This window comes from Myodes glareolus, chromosome 16 (genome assembly GCF_982192425.1).
Source record: "Myodes glareolus chromosome 16, mMyoGla1.1, whole genome shotgun sequence".
NCBI classification, from domain to species: domain Eukaryota; kingdom Metazoa; phylum Chordata; class Mammalia; order Rodentia; family Cricetidae; genus Myodes; species Myodes glareolus.
The window spans coordinates 69,605,975-69,625,093 of record NC_142041.1 but is presented as its reverse complement, the minus strand read 5'-3'; the positions used below and the strand labels follow the sequence as shown (position 1 = coordinate 69,625,093).

Below are 19,119 nucleotides of genomic sequence, written 5' to 3'. Positions count from 1 at the left end.
AGGAACGCTACAAACTAACCCACAGCCCTGAACACGGCGACGGGGAAGGGAAGAATTGTCCCTCCCAGGGCTGGATGTGAACACCAGCTGGGAAAGGGAAGGCTCCGGAAGTGAATACAGCAGAAACACAAGTTTGAAAGCAGAGCCACGTTTCATGAAGCAGATGCTGGGAAGCACCAGGCGCCTGCCCGTCTACATCGCTTGTTTTAAGAGTTATGTTTGGGAGCAAAGAGGGAACAGACCCTGCAACTCTGATTAAAGCGGTTCTGCAGGAGGCAACTGCCAAGAGCTCTGGAAACCCACAGAACCACGTGAACACCCCACAGGAGTCTGCAGACAGCTCAGGCTCTGGAAACAGCAGCGCACCCTGCCACAAAGGTAAATACGAGGATGGAGTTGGCCACACAGAGAACCTAGACATTGACACTCACGTAGGGGAAGCTGGTGATCCGGCGTAGAAAGTGGATGGAAATTACCCTGAGCTGCGCTCCAGTTGAGGACTAGACAATTGCTAAGGGAGGGCTGACCTACCCACAATGACTTCTGGGTAGAAACTCAGTCCAACAGGACCAGGGTTACTTGTTTGAACCCCTCTGAGACACTGCCCACAGAAGGAATGAGATCTAACAGGTTTGGACTGGAGACATCAACAACAGCTCTTCCATTAGCGTTGACTCTGGAACCCCTCTCAAGAGAGCGCCCACCCAGCGCCCGCCCGACCCGGAAAGAGTCCTTTGTTTTTACTTTTCATTCCTTGCCCTTGCATAACCACATTTTTTTAAGCTTTGATTGTTCTGCTTCTGTGCCTATGCTGTAGTATCTGCTCCACTATTTCTTACCTAAAACCCAGAGAGTTTCCCTCTCATATCCACGTGGTCCTTCCTCCTACATTAATCCCACAAATTCGAGGAACAAGACCACCAACCCAAATCATGGCCATATTAACTAAAGCAAGCTTTATTCATGTGAACAGACTATCTCCCCGTAAGGTGGGATTCATGAAATCAGAATTGTTGTAGTGAAGTTAAGGTTTTTATGGCTCAGGAGAAGGGGCTTTCCAAATGGGGGTTTGGCAGGAAATAATCGGGGTTCGCAGAAGCAGAACAGAAGCATAGCAACTTGGTCGTAACAACCTTCTGAAACAAAGGCATGGCTGCAAGGTGAGCCAGGAAAAGGGAAGGCAAGAATTAGGACTAAAGAAACCCAGACAGTAAATCTTAAGAACAAGGAGGAGGTTTTCAAACACATGTATGTCATCTGTGCTTAGCACATACACATTACATGTACACACATCTGCAGGGAATATGGACCAAGACCTTACCTGAAAATCATGGGCAGACCAAACCCTGTACATACATGTATACATGTGCTTAAATACACACACACACACACACACACACACACACACACACACACAGCTTATATTAGACACAGTAAGGACTAAATTGAATCATTCCAACATATAACAGTAAAATTACATGTTCCACTATTCTTACCCTTTGAGTACATTATTAAGTAAAATAAGGACTACTTGATCACAATCACTGTAATATTGTGGCAGTCTGATAACCAAGGCCACTAATTAGCTTTAGTGAGGTAGCATATACTGTGTGGATACGCAGTACAATACCCAAGTCACATCCGAGGCCAGATGCACAGGGAGCGTAGGATTTCATCAGCACACAGAGAATTGCACACACTTACAATGCCACTTTCTGATTTTTTTTTCCTTTAACATGTTCAAGTTGTAGCTATCCAAGGGTAACAGAAATCAAGAAAACCAAAACTCAGAGGGTGAGGTGGTGAGGTGGTATTTCTATAGTCACACGTCAGCATCCCACGGGACGCCCAAATGAAGGGACCGCTTACTCTCGAGCGCCATAGCTGTGTCCCCAGTCCTCCACGGCGTGTCGAGCGCCATAGCTGTGTCCCCAGCCCTCCACGGCGTGTCGAGCGCCATAGCTGTGTCCCCAGTCCTCCACGGCGTGTCGAGCGCCATAGCTGTGTCTCCAGCCCTCCACAGCTTGTCGAGCGCCATAGCTGTGTCTCCAGCCCTCCACAGCTTGTCGAGCGCCATAGCTGTGTCTCCAGTCCTCCACGGCGTGTTGGCACAGAAGCAGCAGCCTTCAGCACAGGATACCCGTGTGGGTGGAGGTGACCATGTGCTTTCTGAGTAACACAGCTTTGTCCCGGCTTCCCGCTCTCCGTGTTTCCTAGCTCGAGTGTTCTATGTTAGTGTGACAGAGCCAAGAAACAAACGATAGAAAGTGAGTCTGAAGTTGGGGAAGGATTGCAGCTGCTTTAAGAAGCATTTTCTCCAACAGAATCATTAATGTCTGCCTTAAATTAAGGAGATGGGAGGAAGGCAGAGGCGAGGAGATGAGCATTGACTCGCACGTGATCACTTTATTTCCCGGGGCTGGAATGCAATGGCTCCTTATTAGTCTTAGCATCTTTGTTTGCTTTACTCTTGCTAGGCTCGCTGGCTCTAATTTGTTTACTAAGACAGACGCCGCTGTGAAGTCTGAGCTCTCCACTACTTCAGTTCCACTAAAGATGCCGGTTCTCTGACTCCGTTTTCCCCTGGAGACATATTAGTTAGGACCAAACTGTAGACTTGACAACCACGCATCAGGGGGCGTGTTGAAGTTTAGGTGGGCAGCGGCAGGTAAAGTCACCTTGATTCCAGAACTTTGTCGCCCCCAACTTGCTTTCTCATTTGGGAGTCCAGATGGCTGACCAAGGAGTACTTAAAGGAGCCAAGTTTGAGTAGCTGACGTCCTGACCCTGGACCATGACTCCTGAGGAGAACACCTGCCTGAATGACGGCAGTGTGCCGTTCCCTTCGGTTGGCCATGAGAAGTCTGTCAGCTATGGCTGCCCTGTTTCCGGGCACTCCTCCCATCTGCATTTTAAGAATCTCCTTTGATTCTCATCACGAGCTGGGGCTTCTTTTTTAAATTATCTTGAGTGTGTTTCTTACACAACAAAAACCTGAGGTCTTCTACTGCGATCCCTGATAAAGGGGGTGGCATATTTTTTTTTTTTAAGCAAACATCCCAGAATGTGTAAATACAGAGTTTTGTTATGCTAAGAATGCTTTATTGTGTGGGACCAGGATTCATCCCTAGGGCCTGAGCAGGCTTTTAGAGCCCATTCCTTATGGATGGATTTCTTGCTCAGCCCAGATATATATAGTAGGGAAGACCTTGGTCCTGCCTCAAAGCCAGTGCTAGACTTTGTTGACTCATGGGAACCACGTCCTCTCCGAGGAGTGGATGGGGCGCGGGGGGGGGGGGGGGGGGGGGGGAGTGGTGAGGGAATGGGAACTGGGATTGGTATGTAAAATGAGAAAAGATTGCCACAGAAGCCCAACAGATCTTTGAATGAGGGCAGCCTGCCTTTACAGCTCACTTGTTCCACTTCACTGTTTCCTCCATGTTGTCAACATGGGTGGCATCAAGATTCACTTCAAAGTATTCTTGTGTTTTTACAGTGTAATATCACCTCTTTTTTTGTGTGTGTTTCAGCGTTTTAGTGCCTCAACTCACACATTACCTGTATACTCAGTGACAGAATGGAGCTGGTGTTGCCCAGAACTAAACAATGGAAATGTAATGAGACCATAGTTACAGTTTTAAGTTTCTCAGGAACTACATGTTTAAAAAAATAAAAGACATAGGAAAGCTAAATTTCCAATACTGTATTTTATTCAATGCAAAGCATTTAAAATAACATTTCTACATATAATCAATATGCGATTATTAATGAGATATTTTACAGTTTTGTTCACCAAGTCTTTGTATTTTACACTGAGAGTGCCTCTCAGAATGGCTGTAAATATCTGCCATTAGTGTTTTGCCCAGTGCTGGTCACAGCGATGGGAGCCTGTAATTCCAGGGCTTTGGAGGCTAAAGCCAGAGGAGTGAAGTTCAATGTCAGCCTGAGGTATAAAGTGAACTTGTGTGCTACATGGTGAGGCTGTCTCTCAGAATCTCAGAGAGATGGAAAGAAGCAAGGGAGGCAGAAAAACAGGACAGACACCCATACTGGCCTATAGACAGACTTTACAGATTTAACTGCTGAAAAGGCAGAACTAAGGTGCTGAAATACTTCAATGTTTCTAATAAATGCATTGAGAAATGTTTTTTAATTAAATTAACTAAAGTTAAGCATAACTAAAATTCACTCGCTTTACAAGTTTCCCAAGTGTGGTGGGGGCTTTGTGCCTTCCCTTCCCTGCAGCTAGCTGCGCTCAGCAGCCATGTGGGTGGTATGCGAGCCAGGACACGGGATGAGCACACTGCATCAGCCTCCCTTGTCTTGGGCATCGCTGTCCAGAGCTGGCTCTCCAGAGCCGGCTCTCCAGAGCTGGCTCTCCTTCGGTGTCTAACACTGTTGCTGCTCCACAGGCGTGGCCCGATTTCAGGACTGCTTAGGGACAGAAGGCAAATCCGTCCTCTGTCAGTTGCTGAGCATTGAGTGAATGCTGAAAGACTTGCCTAGGGTACATGAGAGATTTTGAAGAGTCCTGAGAACACACTATTTAAAGCAGTCTCGTTCCGCACCCTACCACAGGCCAACAGGGGAATGCACTCAGGTTAAATGTTGAGAGAGAACATGTAAAACGCTATAACAGAAAGCCGAGTGCTATAAAAGCATATAGTCTGGAAAAAAAATTTTTTTAAAGTTTCCCAAGATGGAATATTTTAGCCAGAATTTAAAGAATGAGGAGGATTTGGTGTGTGTGTTGTGCAGGGCAGGAAAAATGCCAAGAGAAAGAACAAGTGCCAAACACCTGCGGCAGAATGGGAGCACTGAGCCGGGACGAGGGCTCAGAGATGCCGTGGTGTTCCTCCTCCAGGCCCCAGCGTTGCTCAAAGGAGTGCAGAGGGCATCAGAAAACCTCGCATTGTGTTGCTTGTCATTTTTACCGTCTGATATGGCACGCGAGATACCTAAGTTTATAATTTATCCGTAATTTAACCGTAATTAGGCACAAAATTTTACTCCGGATATATTTTTAATTGCCAGTATTTTAGTATTTTTACGAGGCGCATGCTGTGAAGCATTGTTTCCGCTTTGTTAGTGCACAGGAGAGCACACAACAGGAAGCAATGGGCGTGCCTGTGGAGCCTAAGCAGCAGCAGCACGAGGCCTGTGCTCACTTGGCTACCTAAGTGTCTGACTCACACCCCGGAGAGCCCTGCTGAGCAGGCTAAACTGCTTGTGTGGTCAGACATTTGGGGCGATGCATGCACTTCCCCCTCTCAAGGCTCAACCAGCATAATAAATGTCAATTAAAGCTCCGTGAAGATTTTCAACCCTGAAACTCAATTGAAACTGTATATCTAGACTCACTAAGGACTTGTCTTCAAGTCTGTTCTAGAAGCGTATTTACATTTACTGTGGGCGACCTGGATGCACACAGCCTTGTATTTGCACAGACATCACCCCCAGTTACCTTAGGTATTGCTTCAGGAGGGCTTATAAGCTGGAATATGTATTAAATGTCAGTAGAATCAGTTTTCTTTCAATACATACACACAAAGAATCAACTTGTACCAGAACTAAAGTACAGTAGAGAATAAAGCAGACAGTCCCCCACTCCATCCGCCTGGAAGGGTCTTCTATGATGCTACCAGCCCCTTTCCATGCCCGGTCGTGTCTTCACATGACTTAACTGCTTTGTAAAAGACAGCAATTCATAAAACAGGTCACTGCTATCTTCTAGGCTTTGCAAAAGCATTTACGTCTTATGTGTAGTTCAATAATTTAGGCGTCAGAGGTTCCCATTTTAGCTTAAGTAGCCCAAGCTGCCAGCTGCTGAAAGTCATCGTCCTCGGTCCTCCTGGATGGCGCTGGAACACAAAAGTGAGGAGATCAGTCGTCAGCGTGCTTACGTATACAAATCTGTCGTCAGCGTGCTTACATATACAAATCTGTCGTCGTCGGCGTGCTTACGTACACAAATCTGTCGTCGGCGTGCTTACGTATACAAATCAGTCGTCGGCGTGCTTACGTAAACAAATCACTGACCGCAGCAGCCTGCCTACTGCTCTGAGAACCTATGTGGGCGCGGGTTGTGGGGTGTGCACACACCTGCTCGAGATCGGTGTGCACTGGAGGGCATGCTGGGCTTCCTGCTGGGCTGTGAGGGGAGGGAAGAGGCCGGCACATTCGGAAGCTGCATCTTTGTCATCTTCTTATTTAATTCTTCCTGCTCCAGTTCCTCAAGTTCCGCCAGCAGCTCATCCTGAACACAGAAGGGAGAATTACGGAGTTAGTGTTACAGGAGGTGGCTTCCCTAAACAGAGTGAAGAGAACATCTGCCACCCAAATGATATGTGTGAACCCAGTGGAACGGAATATTTATTATTCTAAAATTAAGCAACACTGAGCAATGATTAGAAATGAATACTTCGGGTTGTACAAATTTGTTGTAGTTAATCTTATAATACTTCAGCAAACAGCCAGCCATTCCGGTAATTTGGGCTGAATATATAATCTCCTCAGGTTCTGGAAATTTACACCTTGACTGTCATTTTTTCAGTATGTTCTTTTTCTTTCTCTCCTGTTGAGAATCTCTACAATTTTAATTAGAGGAAATAAATATTTTCAGTTGAGTAAATACTATTGAAAATAAAACAAGCATAGAAAATATATTGCACAGAAAGTAAAAAAAATACCACAGATCCTCTATCAGATCATTAAAGTCAATATAAATTGTGTGTTTAGGTGATTTTGTTCACGGTGCTGGGGATGGTACAGCAGTGTCTGCTCGTGCTAGGCAAGTGCCGTGCCACTGAATTACGTCCCCAGCCCATGAGTTCATGTGAGGAAAACTCAAAATTAGTATAATGTATTTTCCTTTATAGTGGACTCAGAAAGCCTGGCTTAATCAAACTATTCTCCACCCAACACCTGTAAAAAAAAAAAAAAAAAAAAGAACAAAAACAAAAAAAACAAAAAAAACTCCCATCAGCTTGAGGTCTTAAGGACATTGGTCACCTCCTGCATAATCTGAGATAGCTCACACCTGCCTAATCTGAGATAGCTCACACCTGCTAATCTGAGATAGCTCACAGCTGCCTAATCTGAGATAGCTCACACCTACCTAATCTGAGATAGCGCACACCTGCCTAACCTGAGATAGCTCACACCTACCTAATCTGAGATAGCTCACACCTGCTAATCTGAGATAGCTCACACCTGCTAATCTGAGATAGTTCACACCTGCTAATCTGAGATAGCTCACACCTGCTAATCTGAGATAGCTCACACCTGCTAATCTGAGATAGCTCACACCTGCTAATCTGAGATAGCTCACACCTGCTAATCTGAGATAGTTCACACCTGCCTAATCTGAGATAGCTCACACCTGCCTAATCTGAGATAGCTCACACCTACTTAATCTGAGATAGCTCACACCTGCCTAATCTGAGATAGCGCACACCTCCCTAACCTGCGATAGCTCACACCTGCTAATCTGAGATAGCTCACACCTGCTAATCTGAGATAGCTCACACCTGCTAATCTGAGATAGCTCACACCTGCCTAATCTGAGATAGCTCATACCTACTTAATCTGAGATAGCTCACACCTGCCTAATCTGAGATAGTTCACACCTGCCTAATCTGAGTTAGCTCACACCTACTTAATCTGAGCAAGCTCACACCTGCCTAATTTGGGAATTCACTCCAGCTCCCGCAGAAGTGACTGGCAGTCTAAACAGAACATCTCACTATACCTCAGAGGCTGTCATATGAGAAATGATGAGAAGACAGAAGGGGGAGAGCTTGGTCTGACCTTAGGCGGGACCATGCTTATTCACAGCAAAGGGGCATCTTGTCACCCACGTGTGTCACAGGAGCAGGAAGGACTACTACCATACATAGCATTCCCTCCCAGCATCCACTAGGGAACCTGGAAGGTGCAGTCATTCAGCAGGGAGCTATCAGAGAAGGTCTAGCCTACCCGTGTACTCATCCAATTAGATTCTTTATTCACCCATCATTCAACAAATTTATTGAGGGCTCATTACTGGCAGTGCCAGGGTAAATCAGCATGCCCTACATCCAAGGGGCCCATGCTTGAATTTGTGCACATGTACATGGATCCATATTTGGTTCTTTTGTTGCTGTTGTTTTAAGACAAGGCCTCTCTATGTATCTCAGGTTGGCTTTGAATTCACCATGTGACCCAAGGTTAACCTTGAACTCACAATCCTCCTGTTCTTCTACATAGGGCCAGATAGTATTTTGGGCTTTGCAGGCCAGATACCTTCCTGGTTCAGGCTCTTCTTTCTTATTTTCTACAGCTTAAGAGAGTTGAAACCATTCTTTCCTTGAGAGCTACATAAAAATAGTCCATGACTGATCTGACCTACAGGTCAACACCTTATGTGTACGAGTGTATTGCCTGCATGTCCATAAGCGTATCACATGCGTGTCTGGTGCCCACAGAGATCAGAAGAGGACGTCATCCATACTGGCAGAGTGGATGATTTTGATCCCTGCTGGGAATGCTGGGAGCAGAGCCCAAGTCTTCTGCAAAGGCAACAAGTGCTCTTAACCTCTGAGCCATCCCTCCAGCCCCACTCCCATAGCAGTTCAGAGCATTGCTAGCAGCAAACTGTCACTTCCTAAAACTCTGTGGGCCACTCGCTACTCATCATAGAAACAGAAAGCTGTGCTATTCTGTCCCTTGGGACTGTGCCTAGGAATGTCTTCATCCTGGACATGTGCAACTTGAATGGAACCATTAAAATTTCCATCGTGAGCACCACGAATGTAGCTACAGCCTTCCCGGGCTGCGGGACTGATTGATATGAACGGAACGGGAGTGTAAACAATGCCACTCCACAATTACTTGTTTCATAGACTGAGGGATGAGCGGAGCAGCCGAACTCCTAACTTAGCAGCCAGGAGCACAGTCATCTGCTGCTACTGAGCGACACCGTCTGCTCTATGGGCAGATGCGAGAGCACGTGATCCTTCAGAATGAGACTATTTATACTCCAACCATTAAACATCACTAACTTCATATAACCGCACAATGTTTTCTTTTTCCTTAATATCTAAAAACCTAATTAAGAAGCTGTTTGCCAAACCATAGTCATCTTTCCTTGAAATCAGCTGCTAACACCTCATTTCCCGCCTGGAAAATGATACTTCCCATAAATATCATTTATTTGTTAAGCAATAAACAAATTGTCTGCTATATGTGATAGGAAGCTGCCCCTGAGAGCAGCCACAATGGCACATTCTCTAGGATTGCACCTACCTCATCAAAGCCATCGGCAAACTGAACCCTCTGAGAAAAGGCTTCTGAGATTTCTTGGGCGATGTCCTGCTGCTCTGTGATGTCCTGCATCAGGTCATCAATTTTGTTCAGATCCCTGGGGAACATTTTGTTAGAACTTTAGAGTTTCATCTTACAATTATGAATTTAGACTTAATTCCATATGAAAATAAGTTTATTTCAGATATACTCTTTAGTTACCTCAGCACCATAACAAAAATTCCTGGTTCAACATTCATCAGTTAAGAAAAAAAAATAATTAGAGTGTCAAAAAGTTAGTAACCCTGGACAATCACATGTATTTTCGATATTACCTTCTACCTTCAAGAATCACTTGAAATAGAAGAGTTTGGGAGGTGCATGGTAGAGTGTGTGCACTGCCCCTATGTGGATGTCCCTTAAATCGCTGAGAACCACCATGACTGAGATAGCACAGTAGTTCTCAGCAGCCAATCCTGAAGCAACTCTGTAGAGAAAGAGAGTCACACAGTAGCTCTGAAATGCTGACTTGAGAGTTTGTTTCCCTTGCAGAGAATGTGGGGGGGGGGGGCGCTGAAACAGTAGGATTTGGCCCAGCACACCCTCAGGGAAGCTACAACCTCAGCCAATGGCGCAGGAGCAAGCAGGTCCAAGCTCAGGACAGCTGCTTCACGGTTAGTCTCTGAGGCCTCCAGGCCAGGCTCCAGCTTGCTTTTGTAACCCTGTTTCTGAATCTTTCCTCCAGCTCAGAAAGCAGGCCAAAGCAAGGAAGTGAATGTCCTTCAATATGAAGTACCCTCACCATTGAAAGGCTGAGCCCAGAGGACCTCCCCCCCCTCCCGCGCCGTCTTTTCAGTTCCTCAGACTCTACTACTACAGAACTGAGAACTTCGGCATGTTTTCACAGGTAATGGAAGGGAATTCTGTTATCATTTCCCTACCACCCGTTATGCGCAATCCTTATTAGAGCTGCAGCAAATGTGTTTATTAAAGGGGGGTACCGAACATGTGTAACCACAGGCTGGGACTGAGACTAAACTTCTCTCCAAAGAGCACATTGTCTCATGCTACTAAGGGACTTGAAGGTAAAGCTCAGCTTTGCAATCCACTTCAGCACTCAGTTTACCACCGTGGGCTACTGGGGTCCAATCGTACACATTGGATCTCTGAAGTGTCAAAATGGCAGCTGGCTGATGAGTTACTAAGGCAAGAAGATGGCCTCAAAGAGGTCTTCATAACCCCAACCGCTACCTTTGCCTCTTCTCGCCCTCTGGAACCGAGTCTGTATCTCAGCACTTACTACTCCTTGTCCAGGAGTCTACAGACACTTGTCACTGTCCCTAATCAGCAGAGGACCAAGTCCCAGGTCTTCATTGCCCACAGTGAACATAGACCATGGTGTCTTACCACATCTCAGAGACTGACTGCTCAGTGCTTGCTTGCAGCAGGAACTGTGCTATATCTAGCATCTCACTGAATTTCTCAACAACCAGAAGTAAGTAAGAAATGACAGGCAAGGAAATTGAGTCAGGGGAACATAGAAAGTCATTTTCCAGGGTATAGTCAACTTTGGGAATGGGATTACAGCCAGAAAACTATAAACCCTGGTCCCAGAAACTAATACTTTATGTCAGGGGCTTTCAAATAGTAGGTGATGTCCGTCATGGCCTGGGGATCTCAGTTAAAACAGAAGTTCTGTTCTCCGGTTAAATTCAAGGAGGCTGGGTGTCTGCAAGCTTTTGAGCAGCTTATATCTAGATGATTCTCATAGACACCAAAGTTTGGCAACCACTATTCTACAGTTCTAACACCTTCACTGACCTTAGAATCCTAAAATTACGGTTTTTATAGATAGGATTTCATAAAGGAACTGAGAAACAGTAAAAACAATATTCTATACATTTTTTTCTTTTTTTTTTATTTTGTCACTGGAAATTCAAAACTACTTCTGAGAGAGCATCCCACTCAATATGCTGAACAGTGATCTCGTCCTACCAGAACCGTCATACAGTTTCACAGGCTCTCCCCAACATTAAGGACAAGGAGTCCGGGTCACTCACATGTTTTCATGAACGGCTTTCATTGCCTTGGCTGCAAAGCCCATGTTCCGTAAGACCTCAGTGTTGGTGTGCGAGTTCTCTAGCGCTTCCCGCTGGAACTCAATGGTGGACAGGGTGCCATCAACCTGCGAGAGCTGCTTCTCAAACCTCTTCTTCCTTTTCAACGCCTGCAAGGCAGCTAAACAAGGAAGAAACCGGTGTTTGTATCAGAAGAAACAGCTACACTCGCTTAAGAGGCTCAGACCATGCATGGACTCAGAACTGCTGAGTCCATTAAACAGCCCTGAGACAAGGGGAACATCTGTGTCTTCATCTCCACACCAGCTATTCTCTCGAAACACTCTGTTATTCTTTCTTACAAAGATCTGGCGAGGGTAAGAGGACGGAAAGTCAACTTGCATAGTCACAAAATATGCCACAGAAATACATATGTTCATGTCGTATAGGGGGTAAAGGTTAAGTATATTAGGAAAAGCCATACCAAAAAAAAAAATCTTTACAAGAGGCAAAGACTTTAATGGCTGTCAAATCTAGCCTCCTTTCTTGAAGACAAATTTACTAAAACTCAAAGAAACACAATGACTTGCTAAAGGCAGCCAGTTTAAGGCAGCCAGAACGTAAGGTCCTGAGCATCTTGATTTAAAGGGAGAAGGCCCTTAGGTTGATGTCCCAAAATCAGTGCAGCTGGAGTCCTGCTCCAGGGCCAGATGGCGCCCTGCTGAGAGGGTAGAGCACTGTTTCTGAGATACAAGATCTGAATAATCCTCCCCCTGGCCAGTTACTTGCTCCACTTGGAAACCACAAAACCAAGAGTCCTTTGGACTGTGTCACCCTGTGAGATAGCCTCCAAAAGGGCTCAAAACATCCAGGTTGTCAAGACATTTGGGGAAAATCCAAGAAGAGAACAGTAGAAGTGTGTTATAATATGTACAATGTGTAATATACAGAGAAAAGACAACTAAACAGATTTGGCAATGGAAGTCAAGTAGTTTGTGGATTCAGAAGGAAGCAGGCAAATTATCACAACAAATCTCTGGGGAAACCTCCCAGTCTATGCTGGTCAAGGGCTTCTCTGTAGATTCAATGGATTTCACTATTTATTCCATTGTGCCCAGAGTCTCACACAGCCATGGCCTCTTGGAAGTTCTTACTAGTGATCGATGTAGCTCTATTCTTCCCAAGGCTGCCTGTTGGGCAGCCACCACCATAAATGACACAGTAACTGCCTGAAGTGGGGACTCGACAGAAAACAAATGTTTATTTAATGAAATCCTCCATTCTGGGAAGACAACAGAATCCAAGGCAGAAATCCAAGAAAATGATAAAGGATCATGCACACTCCACCCCATGCCACCTTGGTGTCTGAATTCAGAATCCACCTTGGTAACACTAAGGTGACTGTGGTATGGTTTGTGATTCCCCAGATGGTATAAAGAAATATTAACCCAAATGCTATGGCAAGCTGCGATGTATTAGGAGAAGGAAGAGTCAAGCGAACCATGGGTAAAAAATCTAAGAAACAAATGAGGAGACTCAGGCCGCAGAAGCCAGCACCCGTGTAGGCAGAATACAGAAGAGATTTGCAGTGACTTTATTTGTGGAGATAGGCAGTATTTTGTGAAAGATCCATGGACAGCAAAAAATTTTGAAAACCCATATAAAAAATACCCTATCACATTTTTATTCCTTTTCCTTGAAATCCCATTTTACTTTATTTAAAATTAGTATTTGAAATTCTCTTTATTATAATCTGTCTGCAATAATTTTATGTAAATCTCTATTTCAAACATGGTTTGTTAGCTTACTTGTTTGTCTTTGAGACAGGATTTCATTATGTAGTTCAGGCTGGATTCAAACTCATAAATGCCTTGTCTCAACTTCCAGAGTCCTAGAATTTCAGGCATGCACCACCATGCCTAACTCAAAACTAGGATACTTGTTTTGTTTTTTTTTTGAATGCTAAAAGATTTTCCACGTGGTTATACATGTAAAGTCTATCTACAAAGTGAATTCTTTAGAACATCATGGCAACAGGAACTGCTGAAGACTTTGAACAATACTTGAACGGATATATGCATTAGAATTCTTTCCAGTATAAATCTGTGTGTGAGGGTTACAAAAACTGGATGTGCTGAAGACTTTCCCACATTACAGATACTGTGTAAGATCTTTATGTTTGTTAAAATGACAAGAACAAAGAAATAGTCTATATACCATGTGTACATACAAAAGGTTTCTAACCAGTGTGAATGTTTTTACTCTTCCACCAAGTGAATCTAGTAAAGACTTTCTGACAATGGTTACACACATTAGGCTAATGACTAGTGTGGAAAGTTTCATGTTTGTTATGATCACAAGAGCAGCTGAAGGCCTTTTCACAATTCTTATGTGCATAAGGCTTTACTTTCAAGTGTACTATTTTATGCCTGTCTACAGAATGAACAGTTTCCACATCTTTTACACACGAAGAGTTCCTCTCCAGTGTGATTGTTTTTCATGTAAATAAGGACAAATTGAAGTGCTGAAAGGTTTCCTGTAATGTTTACATGCAAAAACCTTCTCTCCAATTTGAACCCTTTCATGGATGTTCAGCTGACTGGAGTGGGTAAATGATTTCCCACAACGCACACATGCATAACACTTCTCTTCAGTATGATCTCTTTCATGAACTTTCATGAATAGAAATTGATGAAGGGTTTTACACAATACTTACATGAACAAAGCTTCTCTAAAGTATGACTTCATTCATGTATGTTATGACTACTGAGGTCACTGAAGGCTTTTCCAAGATGTTTACATGCTCAAGACTTTTTTTCCGTGTGAATCTTTTTATGAATGTTCAGGTGATTGGAGCAGGTAAACATTTTTTCACACTGCTTAAATGTGTAAGAATTCTCTCTAATGTGAACTCTTTTCATGAGTCTTACAAGAACTGAAACTGGTATAGGCTTTTTCACAATGCCTACATGAAAAAGGTTTCTCTGTGGTGTGACTCCTTCCATGTCTGTTACAACTACTGGGGTTGTTGAGTGATTTTCCACCATGCTTAGACACATAAGGCTTTTGTCAGTGTGAATTATTTCATGGATGTTCAGATGCCCACATCAGAAACAGTTTTTCCACAATGCTTGCATGTATAAGTCTTCTGCTTCTCTGCAGTGTGGCTCCTTTCATGTCTGTTACAATTACTGGGGTGCTTGAAGGCTTTTCCACAATGCTTATATGCATAAGGTTTTTTCCAATATGAATTATTTCATGCATATTCAGAATCCTAGGACAGAAAAGGGCTTTTCTACAATGCTTGCATGTATAATTCCTCTCTGCCGTGTGCATTCTTTCATGAATGCTACAAGCACTGGAACTGGTGTATGATTTTCCACAATGCTTACATGCATAAGTTTTCTCTGCAGTGTGAATTCTTTCATGAATGTTTCAATAAGAAGAACTGGTGATGTTTTTCCCACAATGCTTACATGCATAAGCTTTCTTTGCAGTGTGCTTCCTTTCATGTCTGTTACGACTACTGCGATTGTTGAAGGCTTTTCCACAATGCTTACATGTATAAGGCTTCTTTCCAGTGTGAATTACTTCATGGATATTCAGATTACTGGAACAATAAAAGCCTTTTCCACAATGCTTACATGCATAAAGTTTCTCTGCAGTGTGGTTTCTTGCATGTCTGTAACGACTACAGGGCTGGCTGAAGGTTTTTCCACAATGCTTACATGTATAAGGTTTCTCTACTGTGTGCCTTCTTTCATGTATGTTATGACTACTGTGATTGTTAAAAGCTTTTCCACAGTGCTTACATGCATAAGGCTACTCTCCAGTGTGGCTCTTTATGAATGTTTCGATAAGAAGAACGGGTGAAATTTTCTCCACAATGCTTACAAGCATAGGACTTTTGTCCAATGTAACTGCTTTGATGACTGTTACGATGATTGAATTGGGTGAAGGCTTTTCCAAATGTATAGAAGCATATGGCTTCTCTCCTTTGTGAGTTACTTTCTGTTTCTCAAAACATGTTGCATATTTAAATGTTTTGCCACATTGCCTACAAATGTACCTTTTCTCTTCAATGTGACTTTTTTCATGGTTGGTAAGCTCACTGGAATCAATGAGGAATCCTTCTGAGAGACTACAAACAGATTGTTTCGCTTCTTTATGGTTTTCTTCATCATTCTGGCCATGTGTGCATCTCATGAAGACATCCTCAGTGAGTTTATCTCCAGTGTGAGTTCTCTCCTGAGGCTGATCGAAACAGACTCCTACAGGCTTCATTTCATTATTATTTTTTTCCCTGGGTTTCTCTTCAGGAGAAGTTTCAAATACCTGAAGTGATTCAGAATAACTGATATCTTTCCAATGTTTCTGATGTTTAAAATCTTTTGCCACAGCTCACTTATACAGTGGTGGTTTCCCTCTACCTTTTTCTCTGAGATACCCATGTAAGGATAAATGACCAAAATGTTTGTTGCAAGCAATGGAGTCTCATGAGCTCTTACTCTGGAAGGCATGTCTTTATTGATCATACTCTCTGGAATAGGTTGCTGGTTTTTATCACACTCATTATGACATTCATTTACATGGTCTTTCTCAGTCCTCTGGATCTCCATATTCCTGCTGAGGTCTTTATAGTCCTCTTCAATATTTTCTTCTAGTGTTTTTTTCTATGGAGATCAGGTTAGAAAATGTTTCCTTCATCACATCTCTGTAGAGATTCTTTTGACTAGAATCCAACACAGCCCACTCTTCTGAGGCGGAGTTCACTGCCACATCCTCAATATTTACTGGCTCCATTTTGTACTGCTGATGTGTCTCAGTTTCCTCCCAAGAGGTCTGGGATACTTGTTTTCAATAGCATATAATTGACAGCTTATTCAATAGTCACTATTTTAATACATTATTTTGTCTCATTTATTGTAATAACTTTTTGGTTTATGGATATGATATTTTATGCATTTTCTGATTACTATACTCTTTATCCTCTTTTTCCCTTTATGTGAGATGATAAATACCTTTGTTCATTTTTTACTTTGATTACTTGTATATACTACATTTTTTTCCTCAGATGCATATATTTGTATTTACATATAATGTATTTGTGGAGTTTTATAACTCTTTTAAAAATTAATTAATATCACCAACAACAAAAACTAAAAGAAAAAGGAACTAACAGTCACTGATCATTAATATCCCTTAATACAAATGAATTCGACTTACCTAAAAAAAAAGACACAGGCTAAAGCCGGGTGGTGGTAGCATATTCCTTTAATCCCAGCACTCAGGAGGCAGAGACAGGCAAATCTCTGTGAGTTTGAGGCCAGCCTGGTCTATAAGAGCTAGTTCCAAGACAGGCTCCAAAGCTACAGAAAAACCTTGTGTCAGAAAAAAAAAAAAAAGGACCCAGGCTAACAGATTGGATACAGAAACAGAATCCATCCTTCTGCTGCATACAAGAAACTCCTCAACCTCAAAGACAGACATCACTGCAAAGGAAAGGGCTGGGAAAAGATTTTCCAATCAAAGGGACCCAAGAAACAAGCTGGTGTAGCTATCCTAACATCTAACAAAATAGACTTCAAACTAAAATCAATCAAGAGACAAAGAAGGACATCTCATATTAGTCACAGGAAAAATCCATCAAGAGAAAATCTCAATACTGAACATCTATGCCCCAAATACGAGGGCAACCTCATATGTAAACGGAAGTATTACAAAAGCTTAAATCACACTACACACTAAGAGTGGAAGACTTCAATACCTCATTCTCACCACTGGACAGGTCTGCCAGACAGAAAATTAACAGAGAAATAAGGGAAATAACAGATGTTATGACTCAAGTGAACATAACAGACATCTATATAACATTCCATCCAGACATAAACAAATATATTTTCTTCTCATCACCTCATGGAAACTTCTCAAAAATTGAACGCATGCTCGGTATCAAAGTAAACCTCAACAGATACAATAAAAAAAAAAAAAAACTGGAATAACCCCATGTATCGTATCGCATCACCATGGCTTAAAATTAGAATTTAACAGCAAAACTAAGTTCAGAAAGTCCACGAACACGTGGAAATTTAACAATGCTTACCTGAATCACCATTGGGTCAAGGAAAAAAATAAAGGAAAAAATTAAAGACTAGCTAATATTCAACAAAAATGATCACACAGCATACCTAAATTTATGGGACACAATGAAAGTGGTGTTAAAAGGAAAGTTCATAGCACTAAATACCTGCATAAAGAAACTGGAAAAGTTCCACACCAGTGAGCCAACAGCACACCTGAAAGCTCTAGAACAAAAAGAAGCAAACGCATTCAGGAGGACTAGAGGCCAGAAAATAATCAAATTGATAGCTGAAATTAACAAAATAAAAACAAAAGAATCAATGAGACAAAAGAGGTGATTTGTCAAGAAAATCAACAAAATAGACAAACCTTTATCTATCCAAACTAGCCAAAGACACAGAAAGAATATCCAAATTAACAAAATCAGAAATGAAAAGGGGGACATAAAAACAGACACAGAGGAAATCCAGAGAATCATCATGACACACTTCAAAAACTTGTACTCCACAAAACTGGAAAACTTTAAGGAAATGAACAGTTTTCTAGATAATTATCACTTACCACAATTAAATCAAGACCAGATAAACAAATTAAATAGACCTATAACCACTAAGGAAATAGAAACAGTCATCAAAAAGTCTCCCAACCAAAAGAAGCCCACATCAGATGGTTTCAGTGCAGAATTCTACGAGATTTTTAAAGAAGAACGAATACCAATACTCCTCAAATTATTCCACACAAAAGAAACAGAAGGAGCATTGCAAAACTCCGTTTACTAGGCTACAGTTACCCTGATACCCAAACCACACAGAGACACTACTTAGAAAGAGAATTACAGACCAATCTCACTCATGAACGTTGATGCAAAAATACTCAATAAAATACTGACAAACTGAATCCAAGAACACATCAGTAAAATCCTCCACCATGATCAAGCAGGTTTCATCCAGAGATGCAGGAATAGTTCAACATACGAAAATCTGTCAGTAAACCACCATATAAGCAAACTAAAGAAAAAAAAAAAAACACCTGATCATCTCATTAGATGCTGAAAAAGTCTTCGACAAAATTCAAATGGATTAGAGATCTCAACATAAAATTCATCACACTAAACCTCATAAAAGAGAAAGTGGAAAGTACACCTGAATGCATTGGCACTTCCTAACTACAACCCCAATAGCACAGACACTGAGAACAACAATTACTAAATGAAACCTCCTTAAACTGAGAAGCTTCTGTAAAGCAAAGAACATGGACAACAAGACAAAATGGCAGCCTACAGAATGGGAAAAGATCTTCACCAACCCCATATCAGACAGGGGTCTGATCTCCAAAATATATAAAGAACTCAAGAAATTTGACATCAAAAGAACAAGTAATCCAATAAAAAAAAAATTGAAGTACAGACCTAAACTCTCAATGCACAGATCTCAAAAGGCTGAAAACTACTTAAAGAAATGCTCAACATCCTTAGCCATCAGAGAAATGCAAATCAAAACAACTCTGATATTCCATCTGTAAGGATGGCCAAGGTCAAAAACACTGATGATAGAGAGAATGTGGGGATGTGGGGTAAGGGGAACATTCCTCCATTGCTGGTGGGAAGGAAAACTTATACAGCCACTTTGGAAATCAGTATGGCAATTTCTCAGAAAATTAGAAACAACCTACCTCAAGACCCAGCAATACCACTTTTGGG

General features: G+C 42.4%; 1 protein-coding gene and 1 pseudogene across 1 annotated transcript in view; both read right to left on the bottom strand.

Moving 5' to 3' along the window:
* Positions 1–3,688: 3,688 nt before the first annotated feature.
* Chmp4c (charged multivesicular body protein 4C) overlaps positions 3,689–19,119 on the bottom strand; it is a 37,849-nt gene continuing 22,418 nt past the window's right edge. Inside the window, exons 2-5 of the mRNA XM_087897265.1 lie at positions 11,343–11,520; positions 9,286–9,400; positions 6,103–6,256; positions 3,689–5,861 (exon numbers count right to left, since the gene is read on the bottom strand). Of these exons, the coding sequence (XP_087753391.1) occupies positions 5,803–5,861; positions 6,103–6,256; positions 9,286–9,400; positions 11,343–11,520 (506 nt within the window). The 3' untranslated portion in view covers positions 3,689–5,802. The remainder of the gene's footprint in view (positions 5,862–6,102; positions 6,257–9,285; positions 9,401–11,342; positions 11,521–19,119) is intronic.
* On the bottom strand, positions 11,542–17,317 carry LOC146891507 (uncharacterized; annotated as a pseudogene).